Here is a 20,538-nt window from a genome sequence, read left to right as displayed (position 1 = left end):
GCATGTCTAACCCACACAGTAAATAAAAACAGTATATGGCTCAAACATTTTGTTTAACAATTGTTTTCATCTTTTACATCCAGATCTTAAGGATCTTGTAGCAATAGTTATTAAGCAACTAAAACTATGATGGAGCAATATTTATATATTTTAAATATATTTTTCCATACATAATTGCCTCTTAGTATTTACAGTTTACCAGTTTTGTGGCCTCTTGGCATTCTCTAAGATTGGTATGTCAACTTTCATGGCAAAACAATCATGTCAAATATTTTAAATAATAATAGCCATAGTAAAATGTCACCTTTTGCTTAATATTTAAAATCAACTCCAAAAACTTAAACTAATGAACAGAGTAGAAAGAGAGTCATGATTCCATGAAACAGACTGACACCTGTCAGAGGACAGGTTGGAGGCATAAGTGAATGAAAGAAGGAGAAGGGATCAGCCAAAGAACATGCGTACATGACCCAGGGACACAGACCACAGTGTGGTGATGACCCATGGGAAGGAGGTGCTGGGTGGGAAGAGAAGGTCAAAGGGTGGGGGTAAATGGCACTACTACATTTGTAATAGTGTCAACAATAAAATTAAACAAAACAAGACAAAAGATTTTTTTAACTTGTGGATACCAAAGAAAGTTTTTATATTGAAATGATGTTTGGGAAAGATAAAACTGATAGGAATTTCTAATATTTAATATACATGGACATTTATAGGTTTATAAGGGTTTTTTTTTATTACTGAGGCACTTGGCAATATGTACTCTTAGCAAAAAGCCAGAGAACAAATTTTCTTCTATGGTCCATTTTCAGTTGAAACCATGAAAAGCTGGTAGCAGAGAAAGTGAAGTTTATAAAAGGCTAGCATTCTTTCTTTAAGAAAAGCTTGAGAAATGAACTGTGTCTTGGATGGTATTTCAGAAAAAGCAAAACATTGGAGCATAGGCAAGTGTTTCTGAAAAAACAATGCTTCACAAATATCCCAGAGAAGGAGGGCAAAATAGGGAATTAACATGCAATTGACAGCCCTTTTCATATTGAGTCTCTTAGTTAAATCTAAGAGTAATTTTATGAGACAGGCATTGCCAATTTTGAAAGTGAGATTCAAAGAGGGTAACTCATCTGATGAATACAGCAGGTAAATGATAGAGTTGCCATGTGAAATTAGATATCAAACTACAAAGTCTTTGTTTATATACTGCTGCTTGAATATATACCATATTTAACTATACAAGAATTACAGGTTCCTGTGAATTTAATCTGGAAGATTTTTTGGAAGATTTTAGGTTAAATTGGAAAATTATTTTTGCTTTTTACTTTCCTTGTTTTAAATTTTTTCTGAGGAAAGATTTGATCAAACAACCATCTTATGACCTTTCTATTTGTCAGGGTTTGTGCATAATTTCTTCTAACGAAGACATGGTGATTAATTTATTTCTACCTTCTTGATTAGATAAATATACTTAGGGTACCTTTACTTTTTGCCTTTCACTTACTTTTTCCTGAGCAACTAAAAATGATGGAGGAGGAAACAGCTAAATGCTAGGCAAGATATATGAAAGAAATGAACCTTAAAATATTGGACATCAAGCTGTCAAGGACAATGATCCCTGAAATAAGTTAAATAAGTACATTGAGCATTCCAATTGCCTCCACTTACTCTCTGGACAAAGTTCCCTAGCTACAGCCTAGGAAAGGGAGACTAGGCAAACCTCAGCTGTCTTTTTGACATGAAGAGACAGACCTGGGAGTCTGGGCAAGCTAAAGCAGCTAAAGGTCATAACACTTGAAAGAAAACTGCATTAAGAGAGAATGTTAGAAGTCTGCAAAAATGTATCTCCCTTGAGTATTCAGGTTAGCACTCATCAGCATGTGCATGTGAGAAAACAACTGGAAGATGAGAAAGGACACCCTGAAAAGACTGGAAGAAATAGTCCTTAGAAGTGACCCAGGCCAGAAATAGTTCCTATTCCAATAGTCAGAGTGGGGAATATCATAGTTCAGGAGCCATTGGCTAGAATATTAAAACAAGCCTTGCCTCAGTAATGGGGGAAAAATTAAACCTAAAGTAAATGCTGCTCAGGTCTTGTCTAAAAAACAAACAAACAAACAAACAAACCTGAGCAGATAAAATTGTTTGAAAGTGACTGCATCTCAGAAAAATAGGTGAAGAATATAAAAATACCCAATATCCAACAATGTAAAATTCAAATATATGGCATGAATAAAAATAATCACCAGGCATGCAAAGAATGGGAAAATATAACTTATAATGAGGAGAAAAGAAATAAATCAACTGAAACTGACAAAAAAGAGATACATATAGTAGAAACAGTAGAGAAGAACATTAAAACAGTTATTGCAACTATGTTAGATATTTTCAAGAACCTAGAAGAAATATTTAGCATGTCACATATGGAAAATGCATACTTATGTGCATGAAAAGACTTGTCAATAAAAGTTTATAGAAGTTTTATTTGTAATAGATGAAACTTGGAAGCAACCCAAGTGTCCATCAATAGGTAATACATAAATATATTATCACAAGTCATAGAATGGAATACTATCCAGCAATATAGAGGAAAGAACTATTTACACACCCAACAGCTTGTATGAGTCAAGATAATTATTGAGTGAAAAAAGCCTGATTAAAAAAAGAGTATACATTGTATAATTCAAGTTATATATAACTCTAGAAAAATGCAAACTAATGCGTAGCGGTAGAACAGAGATCAGACCAGTGGTTTCCCGGGTTTGGGAATGTATAATGGAAAAAAGGGGAAGATTTAAAATATACATACAGAAATCTTTATGGGTATTGGATTTATTCATTATGCGATTATGTGATGGTTTCGTGAATGTATACATATGTTAAAATGTTTCACACTGCATACTTCGAACATTTTATTGCATGCTCACTACATCTCAGTAAAGGTTTTAAGAAGCAGCCTGAACAAATATTTAGCAGTACAGCTAATTTACCTATTTGGACTTCTAACTTAACATACAGGGTCAGCAGGAGTAACACCTGCTTGAGTGTGGTTGGTAGGGTATGTGAATGTCTCACATGAGATGGACAGAAATTTGAACATTTCACCTAAAATGTCATATGGTGCTTGAATGCGATATTGTTGTGTTACAGAATCACACGCTTATGATTTTATAATAAAAGATTTTTCAATGAAAAGAGGTGTTATTTGTGCCAGACCCTATATATATTTTCTCCATACATTTAAGTCACTGAAAATGTACAATATTTATTCTTTCCCTTTACTCCCTTAATTCCAAAAGAAATCAAAACAAGAACCTAATGGGGTAAATATCTTCTGCATAATCTCTTGAGATATCACTCCTTACATTTCTTCTATTTTCTGTTATGTGACATACAGTCAATAAAATTCAGAGACTCAAGAAATGATGAAAACAATGAGCAGAGGAATCCTTTCGGACTAACTTTCTTTATATTTTAATCCCCTCCATAAGATAAAAATGTAGTCAACAATCATTTTCTAGTGGCTTTCCAATGATACATAGGACATAACTGTTTACTAACTCAGATTTAAAAAATTAAACTTTATGTAAGTGAAGAAAGAACATGTCATCACTCAGATTCTGATAGACTCCTTTGCTAAGTTAGAGTTAAGTATTCATGCCAGTGGATACCTAATTTCAAGAGTAATTAAGTACACTTAATTACTGTCATTCATTTCATCCAAAATACCTCTGGTTGTAAGACACACATTATTGTAAGAATCAATGAGAAAAAAAACATTACTACTTAAATGACAATACATAGTCATTGTAATGTACAGAGGGATTTCATAGATGTTAATTTTTTTAAATGTGTGCTTGGAGGTGTATTGTATCTATGTCTTTTCTCAACAGAATGCAGCTAAATATTTAATGGAATTACATAGAAGTGGAGGCAGGAAGATGTTCTTCCCCCTGGTGCCTGTCTTCTTTTTTCAGAAATGTTGAGACGGCTACCTTTCTCTGTAGGGATGTGTAGTAAAACGAGTGACCTGATTTATAATATGCCTTCCTTTGAGAAAATGGACATAAATAAGACATTCTAAAAGTTGTAACCAGGTTGATTTGGTCCCCAAAAGAAGAGAACAGTAGGGAATAGAAGTGACCTAAAGTACTTATCATTTGCCTTTTTATACTATAAAACAGCTATGTCTCCATTGAGTACCATTTTATATCTGTTGGCTACCAGCTAAAATTATTCTTCAGACTAAACAATACTATAAAGATTTGAAGTGAAAATTATTCTGCATCATACAGTTACTACCAAAAACAGTGACAGGAACAGTAGGTAGGTGCTGTTGTTTTACATTGCAAGTTAAAAAGAATACAGAAAAACAGTATGACAGATGTTTAGTTTATGCCTTAACATTTTCTTTCTCAAGATATTCTTTCTGAGGATTTAACCATTAATTCATATACATGCACACACACACACACACACACACACACACACACTTCATTTGTGTAGGCAATAATACCCTGCATCCAACTGAAGCAACTGTTACTATGAACGTGCGACTCTACCACTGAGAACCAAGCACACAGCCAGGGACAATGAACACAAAAGGTACTGAGCCAGAAATGAATGAAACCTACTTCACTGCCATATGAAATATAAAGCACTTGGATAGAATGAAGAACTATAAAATGATGTATTTTAGGCAACATTGCATGAGGTAGAAGATGATTCAGAACCACTTTGATGTTTATGTATTGTGCATACAGATCCACTTTATTTCATTGCATATTTAAAAAGTACTGTAAGATTCAAAACAAAGCTGAAGAATATGAAGTTGGGATGTTTTAACTTCACAGTAATTTTTAAAACAAAAATTTTTTTAAGTAGACATAAAAAACTAGCAAATATTACCGGTCAGTGAAAGGCAGAGAAATAGTTTTGAGAAATTGAATTTAATTAGCAGGGGTTTCCTGTGATTTCATCCTTGTGAAAAGAGTGAAATCTCATTGGCACCTGTTTTCAAGTTTTATGATGACCTGAGACATTCCAAAGACAAACATGAAATTATGTCTCCGGGTACTCCTTTAATAAGAACATGAGAGTGTACAAACAAACTTTATATGTGGTCTTCCAAGTTCTGGGCATCATAGTCATTAGAGATACAACAGAAAGTTTTCTCTTGTATCAAATGTTTTGAAAAAATACTTAAAGATGTGAAGATATGAGGCATTCTTATTTTCAAGATAAATTCTGAATTGGAAAGAGTAAGTCTTACACTAGATTTGATGGGATTAAGTAAGTATTCATAGAAATATTTTTGGCACTAGACCACAGAAAATTATTTTTAAAAATATTTTATTTATTTACCTTTAGAAGGGAAGGGAAGGAGAGAGGGAGAGAAATATTGATGTATGGTTGCCTCTCATGGTCCCTTGCTGGGAACTGGCCTGCAACCCAGGCATGTACCCTGACTGGGAATTTGGTTCACAGGCTCGTGCTCAATCCACTGAACTATGCCAGTCAGGGCAGAATATGATTTTTAAATATGTGACTACTGAGGTTAAAGTGCCTCCCTAAAGACCCAAAGGAAACCATCAACTTAAATGTGTAATTAATAAAAGAAAAACTGTGATTCATGGAGCGACTTTGGTAAGGCAAACCAATCATGCTAGAGTGCATACATCAACTGTAAAAATTGTTTCTGAAACCTGAACAAACTGGAACAGACGCTATCAAAGTGAAGCCATCCTCTGAGGTGAAGCCCAATAGACCCGCTAGTTTATAACTCTACAATCTAAATGCTGACCCATATGTGGTCTCAGGCTTAATATACTCTAGTATGGCCCTGGCTGGTGTGGCCCAGTGGACTGAGTGCTGGCCTGCAAACTGAAAAGTCTCTGGTCTGATTCCTTGTCTGGGTTTCAGACACAGTTGTGTGAGAGGCAAGAGACTGATTTTTCTCTTTCTTTTTTTCTCTCTCCTTTCCCTTATCTCTGAAAGTAAATAAATGAAATCTTAAAAAATATTTAGAATATTAGTTCATATCTACTTCTCCTTGAGCATATATATAGGCCTGCTATGTGGATGAATGATTTAATTCAGCCAATAAAAATTCATTTTGCACCAACTAAGTGGGAACAAATTTAAGAGACAGTTATGGTGATCAAACAGATGAAAATGAAGAAGAAAGAGTAAGAGTTAATGTGGGTGTTTACACTTTGAGAGACTGTCTCGGAGGTCACCTCCAGTGGGAGTAAAAACTTATTATGTAGGTAGATGAAGATGGGTGTGGAGTTGTATTTAAGTTGAAGTTCTAGGAACCAGTCTAGACCCATGGCTGTGGGACAAGGTTTGAAGAATCTCAAGTAGATGAAACTAAGAGGTGAAGCTGGAGTCAACAACCAACTTAAAAGTCCTAAAGTCTGACTAGGATCGGGAGTGATACAAAAATCAGGAGTAAAGTACTAGGAACTGTGGAAAACAGAACCAATAAAATGCACATAGCAGAACTTGACAGAAAGCAGCACTTGGGGAAATTCCCAAAGCTGGTGGGCCAACAGTGTGGTGATAATTTAAAAGGATAGCTCTAGTCTTATCTGAAGAAAAATGAGAGAAACTAGTTAAATAATAATAGACTTTATCTATGGTTGTGGCAAACAGAATAGAAATAAAGAGGTATACTTGATGAATTTTTTAAATGGCTAACAGATTGGGGCAGAAGGATGGAAGCAGGTCATTGATGATGCCCAGGGTTGGTGGTGGGGTACTAGGCTACTAAAGTTAGGGAGAAGGAGGTGTCAAGAAAGACATACCATATTCATTGTCATATATGACCATGGCATTCAAAATTTGTTACTGAAATGAAAACTACAAAATTTTAAAACATATTAAATGGTAATGCCATGCACATTGCAATGCTTGTTACCTAATTATCCAACTTCGTGTCAAACATTCTAAGAATTGGATCTGAAAATATCTTTACATTCTAAACTCATCTTTCTTTTACTGGACAAGATTTGATGCTGCTGTAGCTCAAACAGTACCAATATAACAAGAATAAAATACATTATAAGAAGGATTAATTCAGAGTACAATAGATCATAAAACTTCCAAGAATCTATGAACTATGATAGCTTTAAAAATTAAGTGTTGTCATTAAACATATTAGTCAGAATTAGACCTCAAATAAACAGGCTTAAAGATGTTTGATGTAACATAAATAGACTTTAAAAGTTGTAATATCATTATTTAATCACCTTTAGAAGAGACTGTCATTTGCATGAAATTTAAATTCTTAGTAGAATAAGCAGTGAGAATTTGTGGGTGATTGATTACATTAAAAATAGAAACTCAAGACTAGAAGAGTTCAAATTAAAGAAACTGAGGTCAGAAGAATAAAATAAATTGCCTAAATTTATTCCTGTTTTTTAAAATGTTTTTAATCCATTGACAAGTCATGTCAGAGATGCGGTTATAATTTAAGTGACATCTAGGTCCTGGCTGGTGTAGCTCAGTGGATTGAGCATGGGCTATGAACCAAAGGGTCACTGGTTTAACTTCCAGTCAGGGCACATGCCTGGGTTGCAGGTCAGGTCCCCAGTGGGGGCCACATAAGAGGCAACCACACATTGATTTTTCTCTCCCTCTCTTTCTCCCTCCCATTTCCTTTTTCTAAAAATGAATAAATAAAATCTTTAAAAAATAAATACATAAAATAAATACATTTAAAAAAAGAATTCAAGTGACATCTAGAAACCATCTAGTCCTAAGTAGAAGTTCAGCTTTAACTATACTGAGATATTTGACAATTTTGGGGTTAAAACTTTTTCTACTTTTGCTTCACTAAAGGCTTACTCAAGTATCAAGATTATGCATCTGGTCCTGGCCAGTGTGGCTTAGTTGGTTGGAGCATTATCCCATAATCCAAAATGTCACAAATTTGATTCATAGCCAGGGCACATTCTTAGGCTGTGGGTTTGGTCCCCAGTGGGAACTGATTGATGTTTCCCTCCCAAATTGATCTTTCTCTCCCTCTCCTTCTCTGTCCCTTCTCCTCTTTCTAAAATCAATAAGCATGTCCGCAGGTGAATATTAAAAAAAAGATTATGTACCTGATGTATTTTGGGGTGGTGGGATGTAAGTTAGAAACTCCTGATGGATGAACTGTTTCATTATATACTCTTTTTTTAAAAAGATTTTATTTATTTATTTTTAGAGGGGAAGGGAAGGAGAGAGGGAGAGAAATATCAATGTATGGTTGCCTCTCATGCTTCCCCCACCGGGAACTGGCCTGCACAGGGAACTGGCCAACCCAGGGATGTGCCCTGACTGGGTATCGAACCACAATACTCTGGTTTGCAGGCCCGCGCTCAATCCACTGAGCTACACCAGCCAGGGCTCATTATATACTCTTTATGAATGTTGGTGGCCAACCAGTTTCTGATCCACAATTAAAATCCAGTGGAAGAGGTTGTTCTATGAAAACTCCAAGAAGATTCATCCAAAACATTTATTTTTAAATGCTCCAAGTAAAAAATCTCAGTCATTTGTTATTATCTCTTGCTTTATGCCCTTGGTGGCTTATCCTATATGTTAATATTTTTAATTCTCAATCATTGAGTTACTTACGTGCATTCAAAAAAATTCTTGCTGCCCTGGCTGGTATGGCTCTGTGGATTCAGCACTGGCCTGAGAAGCAAAGGGTGGCTGGTGCTATTCCTAGTCAGGGCACATGCCTGGATTGTGGGCCAGGTCCTCAGTAGGGGGCGTGTGAGAGGTAAGCACACATTGGTGTTTCCCTCTAAAAATAAATGAATAAAATCTTTTTAAAGAGTGCCTGGCTTTGGTAACATGGAAATTACTCTTAGCAACAAAAAAGTAGTATGATAAGTTTAGGGGAGTATTAATTTAAAATCAGGAGACCTGGTGCTACTTCTACAGCTGGGGTGTCAAACTCATTTTCACCAGGGGCCACATCAGCCTCGTGGTTGCCTTTGAAGGGCCGAATGTAATTTCAGGACTGTTTAAATGGAACTACTCCTTAATTGGGGGCAAGGAATTCAGTGCTGCTGCTGGGTAAAAGCACAGTGCCAGGCCAGAATAAACAAGGTGGAGGGCTGGATTCGGCCCATCGGCCTTGGGTTTGCCACCTGTGCTCTACAGCTTGGTAGTCTATGAGGTCTTTCCTTGGTGTGTCATTTTCCCGATGAGGCAGATTAATTGGTCCTTAACCCTTGAAAAGTGAGACATATGTCAGTTAACTGACTCTGGATGTAGGAAATTTCATGAATTATTGGTTGTGTTTCTCTAGAACTAGGCAACACTTCTGAGTACAAAAGCAAACAGCGGGCACTATTGAAGAATGCTAAAAATATGTGGAACATCAGATGAAGAAGCATCAAACTATTATCCTTGCCGGCAAGCCCACATGTCTAGCCCTTTCCTGCAGAGTCTCTGTTTCCCATCTACAAGGTGATATTGGGCTATGTGATCTATAAGGTTCCATCTGCACCCATCTCCTTTGGGTACCACCTGCAATGAGGATGCATCCTTGGTTTCAATGATACTCAAGCAACCCATAGGTCACAAGGGTGGCTTCCTTGATTCCATAATGTACTTCTTTCCTGTGATATGTAAACATTTATTGATTTCTAGACCCAGTGACTAACACATCTTCTATCAATCTAACACTTAAGAAATTTGATTTTAGTTTGATTGACAAATATCACATGACTCTCTTTTTAATTCCTATAGTCCTTAGTGACTGGCAGTTCACAACAGTATTAATAAATCATCAATCTGTAACTAAAGAGCAGGTTCTTTCGGGAACATTTGCCAGTTGCAGACTGTGGGAAATCTCAGAGGAACACGCGCCATTCTCACAGTTACAATGGGACACAAGAGCAGCCATTTGAGACAGCTTGGCTAAGGACTGAGGCAAAGAAACAAACTACAGCAAAAAATGACTTTATGAATTGATAACTGGCACTTTCTTACTTGGAATAAACATATAAAAATAATTAATGTCTCTATTCCCTAATAGGCATTTACTGGAGTGCAACAAAAGATAATTTGTAACTCCTATCTGAGAGATAAGAAGAAACTAAAAAGGGCAGTAAATTGGATGATTTCTTCCCTCCCACCTCACCACCAGGTTTCAGATGAGCCTTGAAAGGTCATTCACATAATTATTGCAGTAACTGGTTCAAGGCCTTTTGAGCACAGCTGATCTGATTGTGTGTTAATGGCTGCAAAAGCAAGATAAGGAATGTGTAAAGTTAAAAAAAAATCAGCCTGTAACACTATTAGCTTGCGGGATTGCCAAATAGATAAAACAATGTTGCTTTATAGTTTACGGCTTTTTTTAGTACAGAACAACCCCAGCTTTGCCCTTGTACATGGGGTTATTTAAGCATCAGTGGCTAAATTTACTTCTTTGTTGTTGGTGGCAATGAGACATATCTAGTGATTTTCTTGGGGGTCTGCAAAAGATCTCATGATGAAACCTGCCAGAAATCTGTAGTTAACATAATGCAGTCAGAATTTTCAGGGCCAAGATATGTAAAAGGCATCTAAAGGCCTTTGTCTGACCAACCTAAGGAAATAACATGCCTGCTGTTATGAAAGCTTGACCACATTTCTCAGACTGTAATTCAATTCAGTAAATATATTCAGCATAGAATATATTTACTGCACAAAAAATACTCCAGGGGTTCACATATTTATCACAATAAAGAAAGATACACACAATAGCCCAGTGGGACAAGCTAAACTGTAAAATGCCTGGCCATTAGTTCTGATGGTAAGAGATTGGATCTTAAGCAAAACTGGAAAGATTTAACAGAGGGGTGGCATTGAACCCAAGCCTGGAAGACTGAGTAGGGTTCTGAGGTCAGGGTACAGTAAATCCTCACTTAACATTGTTGATAGGTTCTTGGAAATGGCAACCTTAATTGAAACAACTGTAAAGAAACTAATTTTACCACAGGTTAATAAAGAATAGTTAAGTTCCTATCTTAACTATTAATAGACATACTTCTGGTCACAAAAACATCACCAAACTTCTAAATAAAAACCACAAGCTTTTCTAATATCAAACATTGAAATAAATGTGAGTTATACATACATTTAAGAAAAATTAATAAAAATAAGTAAGATAATTATTTCCCAGCACACTTATTCCTGTTTAGGGGTGAAGGAGGCCAGAGTGCAACCCAGCAGCTCAGGGTGTCAGGTGGGAACCCACCCTGAACAAGAGACCCTTCTGTCACAGGGCCTCTCACATACCCATACTCACTCAGACTGGGATGACGGAGAGAGTGAATTCGCCTTACCTGCACAACTTTGGGTGTGGGAGGAAACTTGAGTCCCTGGAAAAGCCCACACAGATGGGGGAGAACATCCAAACTCCACAGATGGCCCAAGCTGGGAACTATTTTTTTTTTCAATGAACATTGTGACAAGATGATGCTAAATGAAGCATTATTTGAGGACCTGCTGTATTTTAGACGGAGGAACAGTTACTGGACCACAGTAGCACTGCCAGTAGTGGGTGCTAGAGGGAGATGCAAGGCTAGAGGAAAGGGACACATGCTTCGCTTCCTGTCTGCTTCTTGCCTGCAAGAGGTTCAAATGAGCTGCAGCTTAGCAACACGGCCTTCCTGAAGCAGCAAAGGAATCGAGGTTGTTTTGCCAAGGCTTGCAGGACATGCTTCATTTTGTCCCCCCTCAGAAATCCAGCTGTCCGGTGCCTGCTCCTCAGGCATCTGGGGCTAAGTTTGAATCATCACAACTCTTCCTGCTTTCCATCTCAGCCCTGGACACAGTAGCTTCATCCTGCAGTTACTAACTCTCCATGCTTGAAAATTCTCATCTTATTTTATTATATAGTTAATGACTTATATAGACTAGACTTACAAACTTAGCACAACCAGTTGAAAATATCACCAACTTTCAATTGCATATAATATATAGAGAGAGCCATTAAAGTGAAATATTAATTAGGGCCCCAAGGGATTTTGCACTTGTGTTCTCTTTTGACCTCTTTTCTCTCATTTCCTTTCAAGAGTGCAGTGTCCGGTATTTAAAAGTGGGCCTGGAAAATATCTAAGATACCCCTTCTTCCCTAACTAAAGTCTCTGAGCAAGAAAAGGCATTTCTACTCCTTGCAGAGGGCACCAACCATTTAAAAATGTCAGGTAACCATGTAGTTGCCAAAAGGCAGCTAATTAAGTAGGCTTGACTCTAGACTTATACCCAACTTTCAGCCCAAGTGAGGAGATGAGCAAGCAGTCACCAAAACAGAATTTTTAAATATTTACTTCCAAGCCTCATCCCCACCATCTCTCTCCTTTCAGGAGATATTACACCTAAATTATTAGAAGATACCCATATCATATTATTATATTCATACAGCAGTGTGGAGAAAGGGATTCTACTGCCTTTGCTAATGATCCACTTTCCCTGTAACAACTTTTTTTTTGTCAAGAAATTCTACTTTTTGCCAACATAATTCTGCTAGCTTAATCCCCATACAGTTTCCCTCCCTCCCCATCATGTTGAAACTGGAGAACAGCTTGTGAGCAATCTCTTGATAATAACCTTCCATATGTCTAAAACAGACTTTTCTTTCCAAAATAATTAATTCTCCTCCTTTTTTATACTTCGATGTATTTCTCAAGCCTTTATACACCTTTGTTTTCCTATGGGTCCTCTTTAAGCACTTGCCATTTTTCTGGGGAAATTATTCCTTTGCAGAGTTGACCAACACGGAACATGGCATGTCACAGTTACCTCGGGCATACATTCTGTCCTCTATATTGTATAATTCTATTTGCAGAGAGATTTCTGGAACTATAACGAGTCCACTTCTGTTCTATTCTGCTGCAGCCACTTGCAGAGAAACCATTTGGCTTTTACTAAATTGAGACTAAGTCGAGGTTTCTTTAGAAGAAAACATGTGACTTACGGCCTTCCTGTTGACTTTTTTTTTTAACTTAACCTCAGATTAGGCAGGTAGGTAAAACTGTGTGTATGAAGAGATAGTAAAATTCAATAACCTAAAACCATTTGTTTTCTGCTCTTTCCCTTAAGAATGCAGAAAATGCATCAGCATGTATATATTTAAAATTATGTGTGTAACTATGGCTGCGTCAGTTTACATTCCCTCAATTACAAGAACAGAACACCTTGGGACAGATGTCATAGAAGTAAATATCCTTCTCTAGAGGGGCAAGAATGTTGTTTGTGAACAGTGGAATAGTATTCTGACAGCTTGAAAGGGTGACTGCAGTAATGCCAATAAATTTTCCACTTTGCCCTGGGTCAGGAACTTCAAGAGGAAGGAAATCTGCCTTTGTCTCAGTTTATAGTTGGAACAAGAAAGATGGGCAGTCAGTCTCTCTAGAGACAAAAGTTGACTGAGGAGGATGCCTTAGTCAGGGTGTGTGGCTGCTGCTTTTGAAATGACTAAGACTAGACTCCAGAGGTGGTGCTACATCCAGTAAATGTATAAAGATAGGACAGCGTCTCTTCAAGGATAGGGGCCATGGAAATCCGTGGAAGCTAGGGCATTACCTGGCACATATTCTGTTTTCAATGATACCTCAGACAAAAGTTTAATCTCCAAAATAAACAAAGAACCTACACGACTCCACTCTAAGAGGACAAGCAATCCAATTAAAAAATGGGCAAAGGACTTGAACAAACACTTCTCCAAGGAGGACATACAGAGGATCCAGAGACACATGAAAAGATGCTCAATATCACTAGCTATCAGAGAGATGCAAATTAAAACCACAATGAGATACCACTTTACACCAGTCAGAATGGCTTTCATAAACAAAGAAACAAACAACAAGTGTTGGAGAGGTTGTGGGGAGAAGGGGACTCTAGTTCACTGTTGGTGGGATTGCAGACTGGTACAACCACTAAGGAAAACAGTATGAAATTTTCTAAGAAAACTAAAAATAAACATGCCTTTTTACCCAGCAATTCCACTGTTAGGAGTATATCCTAAGAACCCCGAAACACCAATCCAAAAGAACCTATGCACACCAATGTTCATAGCAGCACGATTTACAATAGCCGAGAGCTGGAAGCAACCTAGGTGCCCATCAGTCAATGAATGGATCAAAAAACTATGGTACATTTACACAATGGAATTCTATGCAACAGAAAGAAAGAAGGAGCTCCTACCCTTTGCAACAGCATGGATGGAACTGGAAAGCATTATGCTGAGTGAAATAAGCCAGGTGTTGAAAGACAAATGCCATATGATCTCACCTTTAACAGGAAGCTAAACAACAAAACAAACAAGCAAGCAAAATATGGCCAAAGACACTGAAATAGAGAACAGGCTGACAAGGACCATAGCGGAGAGGGGAGAATTTCAGGGGAAAAGGGTAAGGATTCACAGGAACAAGTATAAAGGACAAAACACATGGACAAAACACATGGACAAAAACTAAGGCATGGGGCGGGGGGATGGGAGGGCGGTGGGGAGTCCTGGGGGTGCTGGGATGGGAATAAAAGACAGAAAACTGTACTTGAACAATAATTAAATAAATTAAAAAAAACAACCTTGAGTCATATTTCAGTTTTTAGGTTCTCTGAAGATACTTTAGCTCATATACGTTTATAAGATGAGCTATCCAAAGCCAACCTCTTTCTTTTTGGCTTCTTTGCATTATGAATGAATTATTTTTTCCTTCAGAGAGAGGGTGTAGATAAGAAGGCATTTGATGCAATGAATGACTTTGATTAAAAATGTGATTTTCTATAGAAAAGCTAGATTGTCCCTATAAGGTATTGAGGAGGCAGCGGTAGAGAGAGCAAGATTTTTGTTGTGATCTTCTTGTTTGTCCTTCAAGCCATTATTGCATTAAATATCACTCCCTGTGACATATTTTTTACTCTGACATTTTAATATGATAAATCTCTTTCCTTTTTAACCTGATCTTAGCCTTCAAACAAGCAAACAAACCAACCATCTCTAAGGGTCAATAGATAAAGAGGTTTCTTAGATTGTTTTTGTTAAATATTGTTTTGTTAAATATTGTTAAATATTTTGTTAAATATTTTGTTAAATATTGTTTTTGTTAAATAAATACAAATAGAAGGCGATAATAAGTTTTGAGAAGAAAATCAAAAGAGGAGAAAGTGTAGGTCTAAAAAAGAGACATAACTGCTGGAGTGAGGCGAGACTTCAGGAAAAGGTATGGATAGGAATACAAGTGTAAGTTTAGGCATAAATAGGAAAAGAGCAGACAAGAAATCAAGGTATGGAGTGGAAGGAGGCACATTTGTTTGAGAGAATGAGAGTTAGTCAAAATGCTTTATGCACAAAGACTCTGTTCTTTATTATCTGTTAATGATAAAGAGTTGGTTGGATTAAGCAGACATGGTATTTCTGAGTTCATTCTCTTCTCCCACACTCTCTGCCTTGCTATTTGTACCGCCAACTTCATCCTTTTGGCTTGCAAGCTGGCTTCTAGTTGCCTTTAGAAGAAGGCACATCAGAGAAGATCAGAAGGCATGTGGAAAAAGAAGTCAGGATTTGAATTTCCTGAGTCTCTGTTCTTTTAATGCATCATTTCATGACTAAAGCAACTATAGCCCCTTCCTGTTGGGTGGCTCCTGTCCTACTCCATATCTTTTGTCCCTGATTCTGATGACACTATCTCCTTCCCTTGCTCATTCTGGCTTAAGGGCAAGAATCCTGCTATCACTACTAGTCTACTAATGCCTTAGTTTCTGTCCTTGGTCCTGCTCACAGGCAGATCTTTAGCATGTGTCTTTACTAAAATATTTTGAACTACCTGAATTGGATCCGGTTTCCAACTGAATTCCTGACTGATACAGAGAGAAAAAAAAGTTTTAAAGAGAAATGCAAAAGTAAATAACTTAAAACTGGATTAAGAGGTAAGAAGAAAAAGGTAAGTATTTAGATAGAGAAAAATGAGTGTGAGTTAGATAAAGCAGTCATGGAAGATAGTCTCTTTAGACAGTGATATTTACATTGAGGTTAGAGGATAAGGAGGAGGCAGCATGGAAAGAACAGGAAAGCACATTCTCAGTAGAGGGAAGAGCCAGTGCAGAAGCCATGAGAGAAGAGACCTTGACGTGCTCTATGCCATAACTTAGTTACAAAATTCTATGAGGAACACTTGGTTGAAACACTCCATGTGGAAAGACTGAGAGGGCTAATCAGCTGGATTAATATTTAGTGATAATTAATAGTGTTATTGGCCAAAGATCCACCAGCGATTCATGCAAATGTTAAAATGGGAAGCAGCTCAGGTGAACTGTGGGAAAGAAGCAGATTCAGGTATTAATTCAAAATTGCTGTGATAACATTGGGATACAGTGGCAATCTACTCCACATGACAATATGCTGTAAAGAGTTACCATATGTAAAGATGTTATTTTCTTGACTCTGTTTACTTTAGTCAGAATGGTAGGTTAGTCTTTAGGTAGAGGCATATCTCTTCAAAAACTTTAAAAAAATCATAGTTGTGTCACTTCACAAAAAGATATGAAATGAACAACCCATGTGTTCCCCTTACCCTGCCTTGTATATGTTTATTTGGTATGGTGCAGGGAGAGGGAATAGCAGAGAATGAGTGGAGAAGTTAAGAAAATACAGTATTAAAATCACATAACTGCCCTGGCTGGTGTAGCTCAGTGGATTGAGCATGGGTCTGCGAACCAAAGGATCATGGTTCGATTCCTAGTCAGGGCACATGCCTGGGTGGCAGGCCAGTTCCCAGCAGGGGACCCACGAGAGGCAACCATACACTGATATTTCTCTCCCTCTCTCCTTCCCTTCCCTTCTAAAAATAAATGAATAAAATCTTTTTAAAAATCACATAACTGTCGAATCCTACCTAGCACAAAAAGGACTCCAACCATCAATTTACTAAGCATATTTCAAGACTTGCAAAAGCAAACACATCTAGCTTATTAAATAAACCTGCCTGGGGAAATATCCCATATTGTTTTTCTCTATAAATTTAGTTCTTCAATTTGTTTTACAATATGACTCCCCCGTTTATTTGTGGCTTTTGTGCAAATACTAGCATTTAAGAATTATTTAACTGCAGAATATACTTAACCTTTGTCATCAAACTAAAATACGTTATTTTTGGATTTGTTGGAATTAAGCTGCTTATTCTGAACATTCCCAGGCATACCTGACATGACAATATCAAGGGACATTGTCATGTCAAGGAATGTTCTATGACAATGGAAAAATGGTAAAAAAATAAAACGAAAACACTTTTAGGGTCTTATTTAACCACCTTATTTAGGGTGCATTTAACTGATACCTTTGTGTTTGGAAGACTTCCTCAGATATCTGCCCAAACACCTTCTTGACAGATTTTAGGTTCTTGAAGTATTTTTCTATCTATAGGTATCTTTTACTTAATAGAATGAACACACAATGATTTATTTTGATTTTAGTTTAATATGATCCTGCTTCTATTTAGGTTTAAATAGTACTGTACATATATGTTATTTTAATGTCTCGATATTAGAAAACATGGTGTTTACTGTAGTCATGCCCTACACCTCCTTTCACTAGCTACGTTCCTCATATTTGCTAAAATTTTTCTCACTCATAAGCTAAACCTACTTTAAGCACATTTATGTTGCACATTTTACCTCCAAGTACTTTATAGTTATGCTGTGAGAGTAGCTCACTATAACTAAAGTTAAATGATTAGGCACTCTGCTAGAGATGCAGTTATGCAAATTATAATTATAGAGTTAGAAAGCACCCTGAGGTCTTATAACCCTAAAAAAACCAAACAACAACACTCCGTTTAAAATAAATCATAATACTCTAATCAAATATAATCAAAATTCCACTCCTGTCTCTATACCCAATACTCATATTGTAAACATCATTGAAAATTAATTATATATCATGGGATTTAAACTCTCTGAAATAGAATCATTAAGTATAGCAGGCATAGAGTGTGATATACATCATCTTTCTGATTTGGAAAATGATTACATGTTATACATATTGACAGCTGATGCTATCATGTTATCATTATTTCAGGAGATACTGAAGTAAGCAATTGGCTTACTGTAATTATTGTCTTTATGATTTTATACTGTTGTCTTAGTGTAGCTTATCAGAATCTATATGCTATAGGTGAATAGCAGATATCACCTTAAATTTTTATCCTTTTTTATTTATATCATTGCTGAGTAAAATTTAAGAATAATACCAAAATTTAAGACCCACTGGCAGAGATGTAAATCTCTTTTTTATTTAAAAAAGCTTTCTCTGTGTTAAAATTGCAAAAATATATACATTCTTGTTCATAGAAATGACTAGAAAGATAATTATAAGTGGTTACTTTGTCCAAACAAGGAGCTTCTGGGAAAGTGAAACCTAGCAAAATAAGTGATTAAAAAATAAGATATGTCACATTTTAATAAACAATTGTGTGTAATTATGGAAGAATATGTACTTACTTGCCGAGTGCAAAGCACTCCATCTTAATGGTTGTTCCCTTAGCAGCTGTTACTGTGAAAGGAAAATGGACCTCAATTTTCGGCTCGTATTCTCCCATCACACCTGGGAAATAAAGAACGGTCTTTAAGCATAAAATAAATGTCACAATTTCTTTTCAATCCTGGGGATGGTTACATTGAAAAAGCACAGTGGTTTGGTGGTTAACGTCTGTTTGAGGGCTGCTAAATTTTTGATGCACTGAAAAAATACATACTTAAACTCAGTCATTACGGTGACTGTCTTACCTTAATGATTGGATTGCATGTTATATTCAGTACTTTGTAAAATAATTATTTAAGTGTTAGTTAACACTGGAAGTTTAGGTACTGATTATATTCCAAATGAAATAAATAACTACAAATATTTCTCACGGTAAATAATTTGTTGATTTTTAAAAAGTAGGTAAAGGTGCCAGAACTTCATCATTGTCAAATAAGTGAACACTTATTTATTAATATACTTATTGAATATCTATCATTTGCAAGCATTTTGTTAATTATTGTGGGCATTACAGAGATATATTATCCATGGACTGTACCCTCAAGCACTTGACAAGTGTGTTCTTAAGGAAAGAAAGAACATACACTACACTTAAGTATGGGAAAAGAGTTATTTACCAAACTAATTGCAATGCAAGATTGAAAGTGATGAGTGCTGTGAAAGAGGTATTCCTAAAGTATTAAGTGCATCTGAGGGGATTATAAAAATAGGGTTTGTAAAAGTGGAGAAAAGATAGAAAAGAAAGTAAATGGAATGGCATAAGCCAAGAGAGATGGGAGACCACCAGCAAAAGGAAAATCAATTTTTTTTCTGGCATACTGGTATGTGAAAGAAAATGATACTAGGCAAATTTGGAAATAAAAATGGAGTCCCAAAACAGATGATCTTGATCATCAGGGTAAGTCATTCAAACTCTAATCTGCAAGTAATCTGCAAGTAATGCCAGTCCTTTGAATAAGGGACTGGCATTTTGCTGAGTCATACATACTAGAATTGGAGCAGAGACTAGCAAGTTAGTTACATTATTTCAGTAATACCAGGTAGTAGTTAAAGGCCTGAACTTAAATTATGATAGTAAAAAAATTGAGAAAAACACTAATTGGGAAAAAACCATTGAAGAATTAAACTTGGCATATAATAGGGGTACTGAGGGTAAAGGTATGGGCCTCTCCAATAATAACACTAAGGTTTCTAGCTTGGGCTAGGGGTTGGGGGTGGGGCTGGGGAGGAGTTGGGTGATACAATTAGAGAAAAAAGTACACAGCTATAGTAGGAAAGTTGATGACTTTTATTTTAGGAACATTTAGGTTGATATCTGTAAAATATTCAGAAGAAAGGATCTAACCAGATCATGAACAAGAGAAGGAAGTTCGAGACGAGTTCTGGACAGGTGATGTATACGAAGTGTCATCATTTACAGATGGAGTTTGAAGCCATGAACTGGATAAGGCTTTCAGTGCGCTAGCTGAGGCCTGGTAAATTCCCGTGCTAGTGCCCTTTGGCAGCCCTAAAGCTAATTTCCTTCCCAAAATAATTTCTAGGAAATCCCATGTGCAAAGCACTACAGGTAACACAGTTATGATTTAGCACAGAAGCTCCCCTGAGGAGCTTGTGTGGGTGCTTGGGGGTGTCTGCGTTTATGGGCATATTTGCACATATAAGTCTGTGTGCATGTATAGCATTGTATGTAAGTCTTTTGCGTATGCCTGTGGGAACAGCGAGCTGAGGAGAGAAAGAAACCCAGACAGAATAAGATGAATGCTATAAGATATTCAGGCAAGATGCATTGGGTGCGCAAAGGGAGAAAAAGTTACCTTCAACAAAGACAACACTTATGTGCTAATTATTTTTACATATTATTGATTTGAGATCAATCTTGAAGGAAGATGGGGAACAACTTTAGATGAAGTGTCTAAGTTCATGGAGGACAAGAAGATTATCTTTGTTTTTTTTTTCTTTCTAGTTATCTGTAAAGCAATCATTAAAAAAATCACTGATATTTTTATTAGAGAGATTGG

The 20,538-nt window shown here is 36.6% G+C and overlaps 1 protein-coding gene across 1 annotated transcript in view; it reads right to left on the bottom strand.

Moving 5' to 3' along the window:
* Positions 1-20,538, bottom strand: part of LOC118975715 (contactin-5-like) — a 230,185-nt gene that overhangs the window by 36,650 nt on the left and 172,997 nt on the right. The window contains exon 7 of the mRNA XM_037029795.1: positions 18,481-18,583. Coding sequence (XP_036885690.1) covers positions 18,481-18,583 — 103 coding nt within the window. The remainder of the gene's footprint in view (positions 1-18,480; positions 18,584-20,538) is intronic.

This window comes from Sturnira hondurensis, unplaced genomic scaffold (genome assembly GCF_014824575.4).
Source record: "Sturnira hondurensis isolate 20B ecotype Veracruz unplaced genomic scaffold, ASM1482457v3 Scaffold0020489, whole genome shotgun sequence".
Taxonomy (NCBI): domain Eukaryota; kingdom Metazoa; phylum Chordata; class Mammalia; order Chiroptera; family Phyllostomidae; genus Sturnira; species Sturnira hondurensis.
Note: the sequence above shows the minus strand (reverse complement) of the source record. Positions and strands in the feature narration are given on the sequence as shown.